The 19,264-nt window shown below is 41.9% G+C and overlaps 1 protein-coding gene across 6 annotated transcripts in view; it reads right to left on the bottom strand.

Moving 5' to 3' along the window:
• Positions 1 to 19,264, bottom strand: part of ARID1B (AT-rich interaction domain 1B) — a 327,483-nt gene that overhangs the window by 85,589 nt on the left and 222,630 nt on the right. For all 6 annotated transcript variants that reach the window (XM_083829046.1, XM_083829044.1, XM_083829042.1 and 3 more), the window contains one exon: positions 14,685 to 14,928. In XM_083829046.1, the coding sequence (XP_083685172.1) occupies positions 14,685 to 14,928 (244 nt within the window). The remainder of the gene's footprint in view (positions 1 to 14,684; positions 14,929 to 19,264) is intronic.

Below are 19,264 nucleotides of genomic sequence, written 5' to 3' on the forward strand. Positions count from 1 at the left end.
CGGCTGTGACAACGGTCTCAGAGACGCAGACGCTGGGCTGGAGGCCCAACGATGCCACTCGGCGCCCGCAGCTCCGGGATCCACGGCCTGGCCGGGAGCCCCAGGGCGTGTGACCGAACACACCGACTTGTGTTGATGCCACTCATGGGCAGGCTGTGGCAACAGTACGTGCCTGCACTGTACTGAACACCTTCTGCTTGACAGAAAGGATTCGGTGGCTCGAACTGCAAACAAGCAGTAGCGCCATGCTAACACGGCAAGCTGCCACTGCCACCGCGCATGCCCGAGGCACCGCTATCAGACAGAGTGCTTCCAGTAAATCTTCTTCTTTGTTTTTTGTTTTTTGTTTTTTGTTTTTTTTTCTCCTGAAAACCATCTAAGATTTTTCAAAATACTTAATAGTAGAGGCAGAGGTACTCCTGATTGCACCCCACAGCTCCCAGTGGGACCCCCACCAGGTGGAGGCTTGGCAAACTTTAAGAGACATTAATATTGCACGGAAGATCTGTACTAGGCAACATATTTTGACTACATTTATAGCAGGTCTCTAACTTTTTACATTGATAATAAGTTCAGTTATCTGGCAGAAGCCTTATCCTGCACATGCAGATGTGCAAGCACAGACAGGGAAAGTCAAACTCTAGAACTGAGCATATACGACATGTTACAAAGAAATCATTTTCATCTGCATCCTTTGGGAATCCAACCTCAGGAGTTTTGCAACTTCACTGAAAATGTTTATAACCTCTGTAAACATTAATGCTATTTTAGTTCACTTTTTAAAGTCTGCATTCTGTTTGTTTGTTTGTTTTTTGGTATTGAAAGAAACTGGAAACCAAAGTTGTTGTTTCACACAAGAAAACAATTTCATAAATGAGACAACCAACTCTACACACATTCAAACAAGGAATGAATTTGCAACAGAAGTGGCCATTATGTTAATTATCACTGGGTACTACAAATTATCCAGGTGCTGGACACACGGAGTACTGCACAAAAATATTTTCAGTTGGCCTGTCATTTTATCCTTAGAAGTGATCTGAAAGCTAAAAGGAAGTTAAGCACCCAAATACCTTTGAAGGCTTGAACTGAACTCTTAATTTGGGTATCTAACTGCTATTGATTGGGAGTGGATGACGGGACTTTTAAAAACCTTTGAAGATCCTGTCTGCCATGCTTTCAAAGTTCCTTTGTCAAGAAAAGAAATGACCTTAAAGATTTTTTATTTCCTTCCTTTAAATGATATTAATCCTTCTCCCTTTCAGCCAGTATAGTAGCTGGTGTTCTTGGAAGCTACTTTAAATTATACATGAACAGACTTCTGTATTTTATTAGGGAAGGAAAACTTCTACAAAAGAAAACAATCTATTTTCTTTTTAAACATCATTTCTACAGCTATGTAAGAGGAAAAAAAAAACCACAATTTTTTTCACTGACAGACTACTGCCTCTTTTGACCCAGTGGTACGCAGATGGAAGTTTAAACAGGAATGCCCTTTTCCCATGTTTTGTATAGTGTTGTTATCACACTGCTGAGATACTGTACCTGCCAAAACTTCTGCAAAGTAAACACTACTGATGTTTCACAATATTTTTCTTATGCAAAATCACAGCAAATACAATAATGCATGTTAAAAGGGTAGATAATGACACACTCATTCTTTCACCTAGATTTAACAGAGGAGCAAAATGATTTTAAAATGTATATAACTATCTTAAAATCAGTTGCTAAAACTACCAAAAGCAGCAGCATACTTTATACATTGTACTTTTTTTTTTAACAAAGTAAACTCAGTTGACGAGGTGAGAGAATTTGAACGACTTAATAACATAGTTATAAGCTGGTTTTCTATTCTAAAAATTATGTTAGAAATGCTTTTAAACATTTTGCATGAGACTCTGTAAATCTTTGCTTGAAATAGAAGAGTGCATTCATTGTACCTTTGGAAAAGGTGGTCTGAGAAAAGTACTAAACGATGATTGCATTATAACGGTAGCCATGAAATTTGCAGTTAAAGTGTAAAAAGTAAATTCCTTAGAGCCAACGTAGCAAGAAAGAGCAGACCTTTGATATCCTGCTGGGGAGGGGTCCTTACGATGAATTACTGCCCAAATCAGTAACGTTTTGAAACATGCTGAGGGCTCTCTGCTCCCATCAATGTAATGACACTGGAGGATGCTTGGTAGCAGTGCTCAGTACTGCTCTGGACAATACCTCACAGAATTGCGCCTGAACAATTGAATCAAGAAAGCACTTCAGTGATAACAGGTTCCCCCTGGGAAATTACTGGTTAAAGAGGGAAGGAGGGATATCAGTACAAGAATTTTAAGATGCGCAAGGAACTGGGAAATGGGGACCAGGGGGACTGATCACAGAAACAGACTGTGTTGAAAGGGGAACATCAGGCTGTAGGAAAGTCAGAAGTTAAAGATCTTGTGGGTCGTATTTGGGACAATTCTCAATCTATTTTAGGAATTAAGCACTAGGACTCTGTTAATCACATTGGTTAACTACTAAGTAGGGAAGCATAGTCAATAACACAGATGATCAAAAGGCTATCTAGGAAACTGGACCACCTTTTGTGCTGGAGTAACAAAAATGCAAAGATCTATACTTACGGACCAGAAAGAGGCCTTTTCTAACTGAAAAGCTATAGGATTATCAGTTATAAATGGGAAAAGGCAAGGAGGGAAAATCTGACTATATTTTTTGATAATTACAACTAACCATTTGCTGTCACCCTGAACCAAAAAACGTATATATTATTAGGATGAATTAGGAGAATTATTTCCAGTGGAGGTAAGGAAACATACGCCACTGCTGATGTGCCATTGATGAGCCCTCATGAACACAAAATTAAAAAAAGCCTAATGCTAACTGGAATGGGAACTGAGAATGGCTATGAGCATGATATGACGGGAGACTGAAGGAGGGCATGTTAGTTAGCATGGCAAAAAGTAAAGCTGTTATTTTGTGACGTCTTTTTAAAAATGTATTTGCAGCTAAATATCAGGGAGGGAAGAGAGCACCATGTTTAGGATGATCATCAAACCATTACTGGAATTTGAAACAACTTCCTTTTAGGAATAATGAGGTCCAGGAAACCTAGTGAGTATTAAGATGAAACCTGATAAAATAATGGGATTATATCACAGTCAATGTGACAGTAAAGGCTCGCAGACCGGAAGGGACACTCGGTCTCAGATCCTTACATCAGAAATGAAAGATCATAAATAGGCTTCTGTATGGGATTGTTTTAAATGGGCTTTTCAGGAAATTGGAAGTGAGGTGCAAATGACCTCAAAGGAAAGAAGTTTTTCTATGGGCAGCATAAAGGGAGACTGATCATGTGGTTTGTGTTATCTCTTTCATCTTACAGAGCCTGTGACCTCTAAAGAAGAAAGATTATTTTCTTCCTTAATTTATGCATTGTAACCAAGCTTCCTGTTGTATCATCAGTATTTTTAAAGTGACGTACTCATCTGAACAAAAACCAAGTGTTGCCTGCGTTTCCTCAAATTAAGACGCACGAAATATTAAAGTCTTCCTTGTATCCACATTGTAACAGATACTTTAAAAGGTCAGCAGCATGAACACCTTTTCAGATTTTCAGACCATATCTTGGCTATTCACACAGCCAGGGCCCCGCTGCACCACCCGGGAGGGAAATGCAGGCACCTGTGCTCGAACCAAGCCTGCTGGCTCCGCTCAGCACCGTGCAGCAGCTAACAACCCCTTGCTAGTGACAGCAGTGCTGGCAATCCGCTGCTGCCTTCTCACTCAGCCAGTTTCCACCTCTGTGACCTGGGAGCTCCATCGGAGCCTGGAGCCCTCCAGCCTTGGGGTGGTTTTGGCCGGTGGCTGCGTGGCTGCCTGAAGGTGAGACCGCAAGCGGCCGATTTGTTCCACTGCAGCAGCGCAAAGCGGCTGCAAGCGTGGAGATTGTCAACTTCAGCCAAATTTAGGGATGTTCCACATTGGAAAGTTATCGAAAATATTGTTGGGCCTGGCCCTGATTTTCCATATCGCCTCTTAAAACAAACGCATCATTCTCCAAAGACACCAGATTCACCAACATACATGAGTATCGCTCACAAGACATTTAAAATCATCAAAAGGTAAAAATATTCTCAAAGTACGTAATTCTGACTGCTAATCCTTAAAGGTTACACTACATGTTCTTTGTGTTTGTATTATATTCAACGTATCAAGGACTGGGTTCTGATCAAGTTCCATACAGGTAACCATAACTCAAGGGCTAAATTACTCTAAAATCTGCATTAAAAAATATGCAACACTGAGTTACGGTGTCCCACAGAACCTTAACTCTGACTTTTCTTCACACATATGCAACAGCATAAACATCTTTATTTCATGACCAGGAGCTACTTGTTTGACATGATATAACATTCAATTCTAAAACAAAGATGACACTGACAGGACGAGGTAGCTATTCAGTATCTTGTTTCATCCTCATTATTCAGCGTGTGGTCCCAAGATATTACTTATGAAACACCATCCAAATGTCACCCTCGCTACAGAATAATTCATTGTATTATAGGCCATTTTCTTGTTAAAAAAAAAAAGGGGGGAGGGGAGAGAATTATGTGGCTGAAGCTGGTATCTGCCAAATTGGCCGTCCATGTTTTATTCCCAGGTTGTATAACCCCTGAGTAAGGTATGAAGACTATTAAGAAATACTCAGGAGTATAAAGTGAAATAATTGCTAGTACCACCTAAACTGACAATGGGCTGAGTGTCAAGTTGCAGGAAAGCAAATATTGCCCCGCAGGCAAAAGCTTTCTTTGCTTGGGAAGGAAAGGGAGCAGCACAGCCGCAGCAGGAGGCCCTGTTTCATCTACACCCCATCCAGCAGCCACCTCGGCGTTTGGACCGAAGTGAAGCACCGCAGCAGCATCACCGATTTTTTTATTTATTTTTTTCCTGAGATTTTGGCAAGAAGCCCGAAGTCAGCTGTCAATAGAAAATTTCGAAAGGCTGCGACTCATCCAAATACGAATGGATTTTCAGCAGGCCACAGAGAGCACCTGTCTGCTTGACAACTATTATTCCTCTCCAGCAAATTTCGAAATCCTGCTGCAAACCAGGAAGGCACTAGAGCCCCTCAAAATTAAGGGCACGTCATTTATTTATTTATATAAGCGAAGGCGTAAGTCAGCCTAAACCTAGGGATCACTGCTTCCCTATCCTCAATAACACCCCTTCTAGCCCTGTAATTTCGCTTTACAGTTATGAGAAGTTTCATTTCGGGGGATCAAATTCTTTCGACTCCCACCTCTGCCTAACTCCGCGCTCATTTAATGCATTATTTCCATGAAGCTCGGGAGAGTTCACAGCACACGCTATTTCTGCTGGAGGCCAATCCAGACTCGCGCAGCCCAGGATAGCAACCAGTTAAATCTTCTCTAATCCCTGCATTCAGAAATGGTGGCTCACGGAGGCTGGCACGCAGGAGCTGAATAGAAGCGGCAAGCTCGTATTTCTCTCACCAGGCCAAATTAATAAAAACAAAACCTGATTTCTCCTCCTCATTTTCCTATTCTTCCTCCTCCCCAATATTTTTCCTCTTTCAAACGCTTTTTTTTTTGTTTGAGAAGCTTAATGTTTGGCTGCCTTCTGAAGAAACGGGCACAGTGACAGATGAAAGACTGTATTCAGCGTATAATTCAGAATAGGAAAAAATCGACCGCTGTGCATTTAAGATTCTAACAACCTTGCAATTTTGTATAGCCGTTTTCCCCAACCCGTTCTTTTGAAGAAATCTGCTTTTATTCTGTTAATAACTAACCACAGTTGCAGCAGCATGGATCCGATTAGTGGTTCTTACGGTACAAAGGAGAAGGGGGGGAGGGCTGTGAACAGGGTTGCCAATTTGTCCACCTGGGTCCCCAGGAGAAAGATTAGATGAGGCGCTTGCTCCTTTTTTCCCCACTCGCTCACTGCTCCGCACTAGACAGACCTCTTCAAAGCTCAGCCACTGACTTCATTTTTTTTTTCTTTTCTAAAGTCTCATTTAACCGCCCCGCCACATGTTTTGCACTCTGTGCCACCGCGTCCCTCCAAAGCAACGGTGCAAATTGGGATGAGAGGGGGCTGGAGAGGCTGCGGCAGCAGCTCGCCCAGCCAGCGCATTCTCTCACACCTCCACAGTGCCTTTGAATTGCCTTTAGATTTTCTAAGCTGTATTTTCTGAAATCGGTGTAAAACAGCGAGAGAAGCGTCTGTGTTCTTTAGTGACTGATCCAAGCCCTGGAACCGCACCGTATTTCTTACGCTGTCCCTTTAAGCCTTTCATAAAAATGATAGCTTTGCTCGCGTTTAGACTGAAAGGCTGCATGGATTTAGTCATTCGTAATTACTTGGGACGTGACATTACATGTTTGTTAATGCAGAAAGCATATGCTTCAGCTAGAGGAAAAACATTCTCAACTTCTTTATAAAATGTCAGTTAACCAGAATATAAAACTGCTATTGATGCAAGTGCTAAATAACTAAAAGCTCTTAACAAAGGAGAGGGCAGTATTTCCTCATTATATTTCGCTCATTTCTTCCTCCCAGAAACGAAACCTACCCTGTCACACACCTGAAACTTAAAGCACAAGAATTCCATTTAGGAAGTAAATCCAAGTTCCAAAAGAAAGAATTTTTCATTATCCATGCCCATTCTCTAGGCTTCATTTATTACTACAAGGAAAGTTTTTCTCTAAACTGTTCCTCGTTGTGTCTACCAGTTTTAAGAGCCTGAGAAGCACAAGAAACTTCCAGTATCTGCCACCTAACAGAAACCTTCAGTCCTGACTTTATTATTGCCAAATTTTAACAAAACCATGTATCAGCTTTCATTTATAGTATTTCCGGTGTAAAATCATCCAAGATGCCAAAGAAATGGTAAACATGAAATAAGATCGCATTTTTTAATCCGTATTTCTTTTTTCTTTGATCTGTCTCCATGTAGGAATTGTTCCGAATCAATATTAATCATCAGGTGGCGTTAGCTCTGGTGGAGTTTCACTCCTCCCTGCTTCTGAGCCTCTCAAGTTCGGGCAGGTAGGTGGAAAGTGGAGCAGAGCTGATATGTGGCAACGAACTATTTTGCCTGTCCTGCCTGCTACTTCTTGCACTACTCCATCGCCTGTGATTAATAGGCATTTAAGTAGTAAAATGCGTGCGCTCTCATTAATCCTATCCTCAAAAGGAACAAACCCTTCTTAGACGATCTGTAGTTTCTCTTATTGCATTAAAATGCACGTTGCACAGCCGGCGCAGTTCTCAGGGAAGAGGGGGAAATGGCGAGTTGCATGCAAAAAGGCTGAAAGCACCTGGAGGCAACCCAGCCTCCAACAAACACTTGGTGGGTCTGATCTTCCTGAAGACAAGATCTATCATGCCATATTTCATCTTGCCCAACAGCGATAAGCTCCTCAGCCTGGTGCAGAAGCAGAGCGGTTCCCCACGCGTTTTTCATCAGCTGGGAACTTTCCTCCGGGTCGCTCCCTCCGCAAGGTCGCGCGGGCGGCACGCAGCCGCTCGCCCCGCCTGCCGCCCGCCGACACCGCTCCCGTGTCACTTGCTGTTTGGAAGGGGGAGGATCAACATTAGCAACCCCTGGTTATATCATTTATAAACATGCAGATGTGGATTATTAAAGATTAATGCATTTTGGGATTGGTGTCGGCATTCCGTTTGTCTCATGCCGAAACCAATTCTGTTCTTCATTAGTCAACGACAACCCGCATCACCCTGTTGTGGAAGAAAAATCAAAGGTGCAGGCGTGAATTGAGAATAAGTGATGAAACTGATTACTAAGAAACTTAACGGCTGTAATCAATCAACACATCACAATAATTTGAGTCCACTGTTATCTGGGGATGGGGAGCAAACAGCAAAGCTCGCTGTCAGAGCCAGTTGCTCTCTCCTGTTTACTTTCTGAAAACCCACTTGGCAATTCCAACTCCGTACCTACCTACGGAGCAAACCTGCCAAAGAGCCGTCCGAAGCCTTCAACAGTTCAACCTGCATAAGCTCGGTCCCTCAGGAGGAGAGAGAATACCTTGCTTTTCATTATTTTGTTTTAAAAATGTTATCTGGAGGTAGTAGAAATGTTCTCTTTTTGAGGCTAAACGCCTGTTTTCTAGCTGAGCTAGAATTAATTTGAGCCACCTTTGCAATTATTCAGGTTCCTTCTTCTAAGGAGGGATGTAACACGTACCTGTCTAGTCAGTTCTGACACTAACCATGAAGTACGAAGGACGCTTTAAATATCTCTAATGGCAGTGATACACAGTCCACATTAACCCTGAAAAACTAACAGCCCACCCCATCACAGAAACAAGCCACTTACTACTTTCATGCTGCATTTTATCTGGGTATAACAGCCATCTTTCAACATCAACGAAAAACTTCCAGCGGGAACATGAGAGACTTCCCATTCACCGATCAATCACTGCTTAATATTGCAAAGGAGGAGGGAGTGAAAGACAACCTTTTAATTAATGATAATACACAAATTAATGCTCTATTTGCAACACAGAAAAAGAAGCAAAGAGGATCTGTGTTTGTGTAGGCAAATAAGAATGACAGGAAAAAAAATCAAACTTTCAAAAACAAATATACTCTATCTTAAATTTCTGGAAAAAAACCACAAGTGGGCTTCACAAAAAAAGAAATAAATGAACGGGTCAATGATTAAATGTAAACAGTAATAGTTCAATGACAGCCTTAAAGTATACAAACATATCTGTCAAATCTTGGCGGCTCTGGTAAGTCTATTTGAATTTTGCCATGTGAACCAGAGCACATGCATAATTATGCAAAGATTTTAATTGGATTTCGACAGTCGCCTTACTCCAGGTGGATTCGTACCAGCGCAGGGCTAGCGGTGAGTCACGGAGCTTCAAGAAGCGGCCTGCTGCACGCACGCTGCCAGGGCACGCTCATCAGCTGCTGCCCCAGACGTTTTGCAATGGCCGGGATGGCGAAAACAGGCCTGGCAGGAGTCCGGGGAGACAAATAATGAACGGGACAAAGCACGGCCAGGGGGAGGTGTGTGGATTTGTCTGTCTGGGGCAGGTTGACATGAAGGGTTTGTAGGGTGCTGGTTTACGTGAAGGGCTTGTAGGGTGCTGGATGAGCCTCTGTGCTGTGCTCGGTGGCCCCTGCAGGATGGCCAGCTGATGGGGCAGAAGCAGTCATCACCACTGTCTCATCTCACACTGCAATTAAAAGCCAAAACTGCACTGCCTGGCTGTGAAATGTAAATGGTGACAAACCAGATATTAAGCAAGTGAAAACACTACAAGCTGAAAAATAAAAACTGCCACTGAAAACCACCACCCAGGGCACGCTGGGTTTGGTGATATTTTTGGTTTGTTTGTTTTTTTTTCTATCCGAAGCTTAACTCAGCGATGATGAAAAACAGCAGGTTGATGGCTCTGGAATATGAAACCCTCTACTGTAAGGAAAATACAACAGGAGGAACTCGAACAGCGTGTCTCTGTCTCATTTCATTTCCTGCACCTGTTCTGGGAAGACCACCTCTGCAGAGAAGGACACCTCCCTGATCTCTCCGACCAGCTTGCAAGGAAGAGAGCAGCTTTGCCAGTGCCTTCTGTAGCATGGGCTCTCCTCAAGAAAACAGACTGAGACTATTTGCTTATTTCATGATGCCCTGAGCCAACAGGTTGTTAATCAGCCGTGACCCAGGCTGAATTCTAATAGGTAACACAGGTTAGATGCTCCGTATCCTAGAATCAATGCCTCCAGACAGAGTGCTTAAAGCTTACCTGTTTTTCCTCTTAAAATAAAGAAAAACTCTATGTATTGTTCAAACCCTTCAAAAGAAAGGGTTTTAAATGATTGTTACGTGAAACATTCATGTATTTCATTCGTAAGCATTCTAGATTTGCAAAAATGCTGAATAGATGTTTTGTGCACTAGTAGTGATTAAGAACATAGCTACGTCAATGGCATTTTGTGTCTTGTGTTTTTTTCTGGTCTCGATGCCAATGAACAGCATGCATCCTCCTTGCAACAAGCTGTTGCAAGGTTTTTGCCTCCGGAGAAGCCAAGGGGGAAATATTGATAGATGTATTAAAATAATCTTTCTAGACAGGGGGACCACGGCCATTTTAAAAGGATATAACCCTCATTCTTGTTTTGTAACTCTGTTAAGGTATCTGTAATACTTCAACAAACAATACAGCATTGCAAATTCACTTTCATGTGGTAGTCTTCTCTCCCTCAATGTTTGAGAAGGGTCCATGCTGTATAATGTACCCGTAGCTGTGGTCAATGAAGCAAGCATGTGGAACAGCTCTATGCCAAGCAAAAGATTTTTCCAAATTCTTGTTTAAAGCAAGATCAGTCTAATCGGCTTGTCTTGCTGCAGCCATTTCTGGAAACATGACCATTATAAGGCTTCTCCTTTGATACAGCATGAAATAAAGCATTGTTCCTATTCCGATTTTTGCTTTAAAATGTCCTTTAAGACTTTAAGACAGATGAACCATTACTCATTTTTTATTCCCTCTCTCACTACTTACTTCATTAGCCTATCCAGCACACATTGATTAACATGCACACTGAGGCAAGAAGTCCTGGTACAGCCCTCTCAGGGCACCCCATTCCCCTTTTGCTCCTTTTTTTTTTGCCTGGAGTGCTATCGTAATTCTGTCCACGATAGGAAGGGAAGACCCCCTGGTCTGAAGAGAGCGGAGCTGGTCGCTGAACGGCACACATCCACTGCCTCATGTAAGAACCTGCGGGACTGTTAATCAGAGGAGGGTGCTCACCACTGGTCAGCATAAATCAAGGTGACTGACAGTACCATTCCTAAGTGAGAGAACCCACACATGGATTTCTTCCCGAAAACTGTAACTCCAGCTGTATTCAGGCTCCTTTGTGTAAGGAGACATCGATATAATTGTAATAGTAAGAACTACAGTGCAGTTGACGCTTAACAGAGTGAAAACAACCTTGTTTGTTCAGAAAGTAAATGTAATAAAAGCAAAAGTCAAAATACTGATCTATGTGAAAATACTTTTATATATTTCTAAAGACAGCATTTGTTATTTATTATTAGTATAGCATATTCTTATTTTCTGTACAAATAAAAACTGCTGCAGAGGTTTAAAAATAATATAATCTCTTAACTCATACAAAATCTGCTCATCCATCATGGGTTAAGGGATCCCTGGCCTATCAGCAATCTTCCACACAACTCTCAATATTAAAAATTTTTGCTGCTTGCACCACAAGGGAGAAAGAGCTGACAAAAGCCTTTGGCCGGTGAGATCAAAACTGGGGATGCTTGAGGGGGAGAAAGTGTAGTTTAGCTTATTTACATTTTTGCTTTGTTAGTAAACCGGAATGGTTGGAGCAGGAGGCATAAAAAAAATTAAAAAAAAAAAATAAAAAGTGAAATTAACATCTACTAAATCTTCTGGCAACAGCAGTGCATTTTGATGATGTGCTGTGTCAGCTTCCACTAATGGTTTAGGGTTGAATCAGGCACAGTTCAAGACCTAAAGCAGTGCAGGGCATCGCATCTCATTTTTTGGAAGAACATGTACCCTAATTACAAAGATGGCTACAAAATAAAGAGACCGGGAATCCTGGCAAAGCAGAATAATGATCCACTTAATAGGAAATCAGAAGGCCATTTTACATCTTTAAAAATCATAAAAGAGTAAGATTTCAGTTCTGTAACAAAAATGTGTCTGAAAGAGAATTTTGAGAGAAAATGGTTAACAATTCTCTTCCAAAATTAAACATGGCAAAGTTGCTTTTTCTGCTCTTAGGGGTTAATCTCCCCGATCTATTCCAGTAACGTGCATGGAAACAAAGGCTGTATATGTGTGCCACTTACCACACGAAATATCTGTCCAGTATTTCAAAGAGTACAGGAAGGAAATGCCCACTGAGCTAGGGATGTGCCAAAGCCGGTGTTGCCTGTGCCAGTCCATTCCCATGAAATTCACAATGTGTGATAGAAAGCAATACGGGAAGGCAGATTTGCAGTGGGGTGGGGAAGCGGCTTAAACAGGCAGTGGAACCGAATCAGCCATTTGGGAGGTTTATTAAGGGGCTGCCTGTTTGTCTGCCCTTTTGATGTTAAATTAGTCGTCAATTTTGTTGCAGTGAAGGAGGCATCGGGAAAAGGATGCTTCTCTTCCAGCAAACCCTGGGAGAGCAACACCTTTATTTTAACGGCCTTCCCACCAAGAACCCCCTGCAACATTTTGGCTTTCCCCAGCCATAGCTATCAGCAACACAACAGCTGCTCATTTTACAATGACTTGCTGGAGAGAGAATGATTGAAAGAGCCAATCTATGTCACATGGAGAAGCTGTGGCACAACATCGCAGGAGGTAATAGGAGAGGAATGAGGTCAGAACAAACAAGGGTAGGGTGAGAAGGGAGAGGAAAATAGCAGCGAACAAAATTATTAAAGGAGAGATGCTAGACTACACACAATGTATGTTTAAAAACAGCTACAACCTGAGCACTGCGAACAGCCCCAGAAATGCAAACAAGCTCTGTATTACTTTCTTTTCAGTGTTTCGTGAATACGGCAGAGGAGAAAAGCCACAAAACCCTAGTAACGAAGCACAATGGTGGGAATGCAGTCAGGTGAATGGGGAGAACGATGAGCACGGCGTCGTTCACATGGCTTGGAAACCCGAGCACCCAGCAGCGTCCCACTAGTCACAGGGTTTTAAATAGCAGTTTTACTCATTTCATTTTGTAGCTCGAGAGAAGCAACAGCAGCAGCAGAGCTGGTTTTCTTCAGAAGACAGCGATGCATTAGCCCTCACCTGAGAGCTCACCTTTATCAAAACAGCTATAGAGAGCGGGAATTCGCCCAAGCCGGGGAACCAGTGGCAGGCGATTTTGATTTAGTGCCATTCATAAAAATGCTTCCTGAGTAAGAGGTGCTTTGTGTTACCGTAACAGACTAGAAAATTGGCATTCAAAATGGTGACACGGTTTGTATGAAGAGCTAATACTTTTCATTAGGCCAGTCACAAAAACAAGCTTTTGGGCTCAGCTGAAGCGAAGTGACTCTAACCCTGACCTTTCAGCCCAAAGCCCTTCTATTTTTACCCCAAAGGAATTAACTGGTTTGATAAAAGTTATTACTTTTCCCTGCAAACTGTCCTGCTCACATCCTTATCTGTCATGGTTACAATAAAGCTATTTTCAACTTCACAACACTCTTCCTGTATTCAGCAGCCAGGCTGCTAAAATATCAATCAATTTATTTGCCTGAATCTGACCAAAGATATTCAAAATTTAATCAAGCTGAGAATTTTCCAAGAAATCAGAACATCAGTCCACAAACAGAAGTCAAGACTTCCTGTAAAGCCAGCAAATCTGGGTCCTGACTGTAAAGTGCAAGGATTAGCTCAGGCTGTGGGAACTGTTACCTTTCCTCCTAGGTGGACTATTTGACTTCACTCAACAACAGGGACGGGCTTTGATGCCGCACAGTGGGAGATGCGCCGCGAATACAGGGTAACCACCCTTCCTGTAATGCACAGGGCTCCTGTCCCATCGCTCTTCCTGCCCCACCTGAGCACATCCTGACAGCCCGAGGGGCTGGAGGGGAAAGAAATGACTGCAGGGCATGTGTGCAGCACCAGGGCTTGACACACGCATTTAATATGCAACCTTCATGTGTGCGCTGAGCTTACTCCCCTTTGCTTATCTAGTTTGACCTCTGTTTATAGTTAGGCACGTACATTTCACTCGCTTACCTTCGTATTGGATACCAAAACACACACTGCTCACTACATCTTAACCTGCATCTGGTTTACAGCACATCTAATGAAAAGACATTACTATTTTGTTTTTAACTGAGCTTCGATGCTGATTTTTTTTTTTTGTCAGCTACTGATACCACCCCAGGGTAATGCTAGCACTGTTCTATTCTTAGCATTCAAAATGTCAGAAAACAATTAAAAATTGAGCATCAGAAAGGGAACAAACTCATCTGAAATACCAAACATGCCATTTTTTTCTTCTGGGTACCTTAAAACATTCTCACAAATTTCTGAATGTACATTAATGATCTTGTGTCAACCCTATGTGGCAAAAGAGAGCAAGTGGCAAACATGCCACCATCATTTACATTACTTTGAGTGGAGCTGAATTCCTAGTAACATGTTGACCTTTGCAAATATAACTTAATATCTCAAGAAATATTACACTCAAATTTTACCCCAAATAACATTTTCTCAACACAGGGTTGGAAAACCTCTGCCTCGTACTAAGGGGTCTGAAGCCACCATACAATTCCAAGAGCCGAAGACAATAAAAATACACAGTAAAAATAAAAATGGGACCCTGCAAGTAACAGAGGAATGTGACAGATGGATGACAAATGAACCAAACACAAAAATTAGGATCAATTATTTGGACTGGCCCATGAATAAGACATTTAACAAATACAGATGTGGAGTCACGTTCCGAATTTTGAGAGCTCTGAGGGCTTGGTAGTGGAAATTATCCCTGCTTTATATATGCTTTTTTTTTTCAGAAAAAGACCTTGAAAATGCAGGATTTTCCTAAACTAATGAATTATCAATCTAAAAGTATTTTTAAAAACATATGTATATAACTATAAACCTTTGTATTGATTTTATTTGTTGGAACAAGCTTACCTGGAATACTTGCTGGAGAAATGGGACCAGACCTCGACTGGTTGCTTCCAACAGGAGAGCCTACAGGGGAAGGCGATGGGCCCCCGGGGATGCCAGAGAGATGTGGAGAAGCATGAGGGGAGAATGGAGACTGTGCAGGGTTGCTCTGCTCCCCTTGGCTGCTTGTAGAGCCTGATGCGCTAACAGCTGAGCTCAGCGTTGCTTCAGTTCCAGTCGGCAAGTCATCAATGGATCCAGACAAATCCTGAGGAAAAAGGAGAAAGAACCTAAGTAAGAACTAATACACGAGCCACAGGACATGAGAACTGGCACGGAGATGAGGTCCATTTGTTTACTTATTACAGCAGATAACTAAGAGGTTTTCTTTAATGCTGGTTCATGTAGTTAAATGATGGCAGAAAATGAGGATAGTATGTACAATTCTTGGCTTAATCGCTAATTCTTTTGAGAAAAAGAACAAGCAAGGGTAACAAATGAATTGGAACCAAATTCACTCAACATTGAATTTAACCTTTTCCATCTGGATTAAGCTTTCAAAATTAATCCCACAAATTCTGCCTGAGCATACTAAAGCTAATGAAAACGATACATCAGTTTCACTCTCACACAGTATTTCATTTTGGGGTTTGCTCCCGTTAGAATCACAGCTTATTCACTTCACTCTTCAAACCACCACCCGAACGACAGAATAAAGGTATAAAATGCGCAGCCCTCGTAATACTCATGTTCAGCTCCTTCGCCTTGCAGAAGAGAGACAAAAACAAGGTCCAACCCTGTGCAGCAATACAGGACCCACTGGCTACCTAGAAGTAAGGAAGGCTGCTTCTTGACTTCCCACAAATATCAGTTTGACTAGCATCCAAGTTCACAGTTTCTCTACAATTTAATTTGAGTGCACTGCGAAACAGCTGCTTCATTTCAGTTCATAACTGTTGCATTTTCAATGTTTTCAATGAGAAATTTCCTCCAGTGGTCAAAGCACATCTCAATTCTAACTACAAGTTGCTGGGCATATTCCCTAAAGCTATAGTTAACACTGTTCTTTGGATCTGTGGGAGTAATCTGCTTTTAAATCATTGTAAAATCAGATAAGAGGAAACAAGAATGTTGTGACAAAGCAAGAATGTGCCCCTTAACTCTCAGGAAAAATGTTAACTCCTGAGCATGACAAAAAGATCTCAAGCAAACAGAAAAGCGTAAAGATAGCCGTACTTCCATCAACTGTTGGTAAGACACAAGTTAGGGAGCACACTGCTATTTCTATTAGTGAATTAAGGCAGCTATTTCATGTGTAAAACAAATCATGAACTGACCTTTGGGGCTTCAAGTAATTGGGATGACACACAGCGTGTTGCTTTTGTTGATAGTTATTTCATTTGTCTGACTCATGCAAGTTGTTCCACTGGAGACAACGGGACCAGAGACTTGAGGAGTGCAAAGACAGCTGGGCTTTGCTTGGGCAAGGAGCTCAAGAAGCAAGGACTTAGTGCTACCTCATCTTTATAACAAAAATAAAGTTATTTTTAGAAGTTATGCAACCTGGACAAAATTCAAAGTGGTGTATTCAGAGTAAGAGTGCTGCCTGATCCCCATTACAAGGGGCTCCCAGTTAGTCTCCCCTAACAGACACTCAGTCTTCCAAGGCATGGACATAGTAGGATTAGCAGTTTAAACACCAGGAACATTCATAAAAACCCACCTAGAATGCTATGTGCTACTCTTCCTTTGCGTAAAGGCGTACTTAAATACAACTGACCCAACTTAGCTCTCTCCAGGACACCTCACAGACCGTATTTCCAAACGTGAATTAGACACAAGACTTCAGGTACAGCTCTCACCACAGCTTCATTTTGCTTTTTCCGACAAGCACAAAACTGTATTTATATTTCATTAGGCATATGAAAAACAAAGATTGAAGTTTTCAAACTTAATTTATGTGTGAACTCTGCATTCACTTGAGAATAGAGTTCCAAGTCCCTACAAACGGAAATTTAATTGTGATGCTGGCAATAAACTATTTTCATTGTTTCTTTTCTGAAACTATTAACTTTAGGAAATGTAAACACCACCGTTTGATGCTGCATACAGTAACAGAGATTTTCACAGTAGAAGGTACCTGACAAACAGGTAAGCAATTACTGCTTTCCCATACATCACACGGCATTCCTTTAAATGGAATCAAATCGCTGCTGTCGTAACGTGTAACAAACGCTGCAGGAAGTGCTGATAAAACAAATGCTGCTGAAAAGCATGTAATAAAACCCCGAAAGCCGAATGCCGCGGAAGAGAGCCTATTTAAAACGAACACAAATTCTGCGTAAAAAACTAGATGGGCACCCAACTGATAAAAGATACTGAAAACACTTGGATTTATGTTTAGAATAACAAAGTTTTAAAATGGTGTTTGGATTAAAGCGTTCACTTGCTGCAGTAAGCCACAAAGTACTTGAAAAACCAGCAAACCAAAATAAGGGAAACCCATGAAGTAATAGTGTCCATGAGGAAATAATCTGTTCAGAGACTGGAGGTAAAACTTGCCCGTTCACCCCAGCATCTCCCTGGCTTGCCGAGTGTGGATGTGGGAGAACGTGGGGCCAGGAGCGAGGTTCATTTCTCCATCAGGCCGCATTATGGCTCCTCGTTCCGCTAATCTCCCGTGGGGGTGGTGTGACTGACAAGTCCCAGGCATTTCCTCAAGTGCATGCCTTCAAGGGATTTCCTCACGAACCTGATGCAACTCATTCATAAAAGCAGAAAAGAAGGGAAGAGGAAAGCTTACATGATGCCAGCCAACTTAAAGTGCCACACTACGCCACCCTGCCCCCAGATATGGCGAGCGCAGCTGCCAGGCAGGCCCCAGTCACAGCGCGCCTCATGGCAGCACGAGCAGCAGGATTTCCTTTCGAGGCCAGGAAACACACAGGGACACGTCCAATTCATCGAACTCATCTGCCGAGGGTGTTATCATGGCAATGGGATGAACCAGATCAATCGCGAACGCTGATAATAAGGCTGCTCCTAGGCCGGCACGAAGGGCTCTTGTCTATAGGGATGCCTGCGCGGCGCTCCACAACCTCTACGTTGTGTTACAGGGGGCTAAAACGAGAACCATCTGCCACTCTGCTCAGGGTAGTTTGTGAACCATTACTGTGTGTTTTTTCCTAACCTGTGCTTCATGGCCTTACCTAGTCTTTTAAGGCAGAAAGCATGAGTAGGTGAGCAACCGGGAAACTTTCAGCATACAAAGGCTTTAGAAACACCTCCGTTATCCACAAAAGCTAATTGGGAAATTAAAGAGCAGAAGAAGAAAGACTTTATGTGAAGCACCTGGACCGAAAGAGCACAAGTTGGCTTTCTGTTCTCCTATTATCAGTATCTTAATGCCCGCTTTTCCCTCAGCGTAGCGGAACAGTAATGAAGTCGTGCCACTTCCACATCCCAAACATTTATTTGTAGAGAAGATATTGTACACATACACATCATATATGTAAATTATATGGATTTACTTGCATTTACTTAGCATATCCATATGTAAAGCTATTAAAAAGCTTGCTAATAAGAGAAATTCACAGTGGTTTAAGCATACAGCCTAGTTAACAAAGAAGCTCTGTAACTAATACTCCTCTAGAGGACAATTTAGTCAGCAGGGCACCAACTCTATTCTTCTTTTATAAGTACTATCAGATCTATGATGCCTGTAAAGAACAGAGAGACCTTACTTACTGCATCTCATTCAAACCAAGGCACCTTCAAGCTACAGTGCTTCCATTTATCTTGTTGGAAAGTTGGCAGGTTAGGTAATTGCAGGGATTCTTTTTAAGGGGCTGAAGTCCCCGTACCCTAAGGCATGTCTTAAATTTTGCCTCTTTTCAGAGGTTTTATCTGGAAAGCACTCATTTCTTTGAGTAAAACGTAGCAAGTCTAGAATTACCAGAAATCTCTTGTTATACAGACCTGGTTCTTGAATAATTTTACTGCTCTTGCCTATGGTATTGGTATGGCTGTATTTTCAAATGTGATACCAAATCTAAGGAAAAAGAGAGGACATTTTTTTTCTCCATCACATATCCATATCAAAATTCTGTATTCTCTGTCAGCTTTACATTCTGTATTATTCAGGTCACCCCAAACAGCTTTCCAAGTTCATTTCGAGATTACACCTTGATTATAAACTGAAATGTCCCTATGCAGGAGTTCTCTCTTTTAGTTAAGTGTTTTATCTCTATCTTCACTTCTAGCCTCACCTTCCACCCATGCACAACCTTTATCCTTGTCCCTGTGACAAGTACAAGAGCTAAAATGAACAGGATCACATTGTACTCAGGATTATAATGTTATGCCTTCCTGGTGGTATGATCTTATCAGGCTGACAAGAGAGCCACTCTTGGAATAGCACACCGATTTACAATTGCAACACAGCCAGCAAGGGGTAGAAGGAAGTAAACTGCACAGAGGCACGAAACCCGCTGTTACCTGCAAACAGAGCACAAGAAAAAACATACAGACACTCATATATAATAATATAATACAATGCAACATAATATAATCTTAACCAAGGAGTATTCCTCAATCCAATAAAT

This window comes from Anser anser (assembly GCF_964211835.1).
Source record: "Anser anser genome assembly, chromosome: 3".
In the NCBI taxonomy this organism is placed as follows: Eukaryota; Metazoa; Chordata; class Aves; order Anseriformes; family Anatidae; genus Anser; species Anser anser.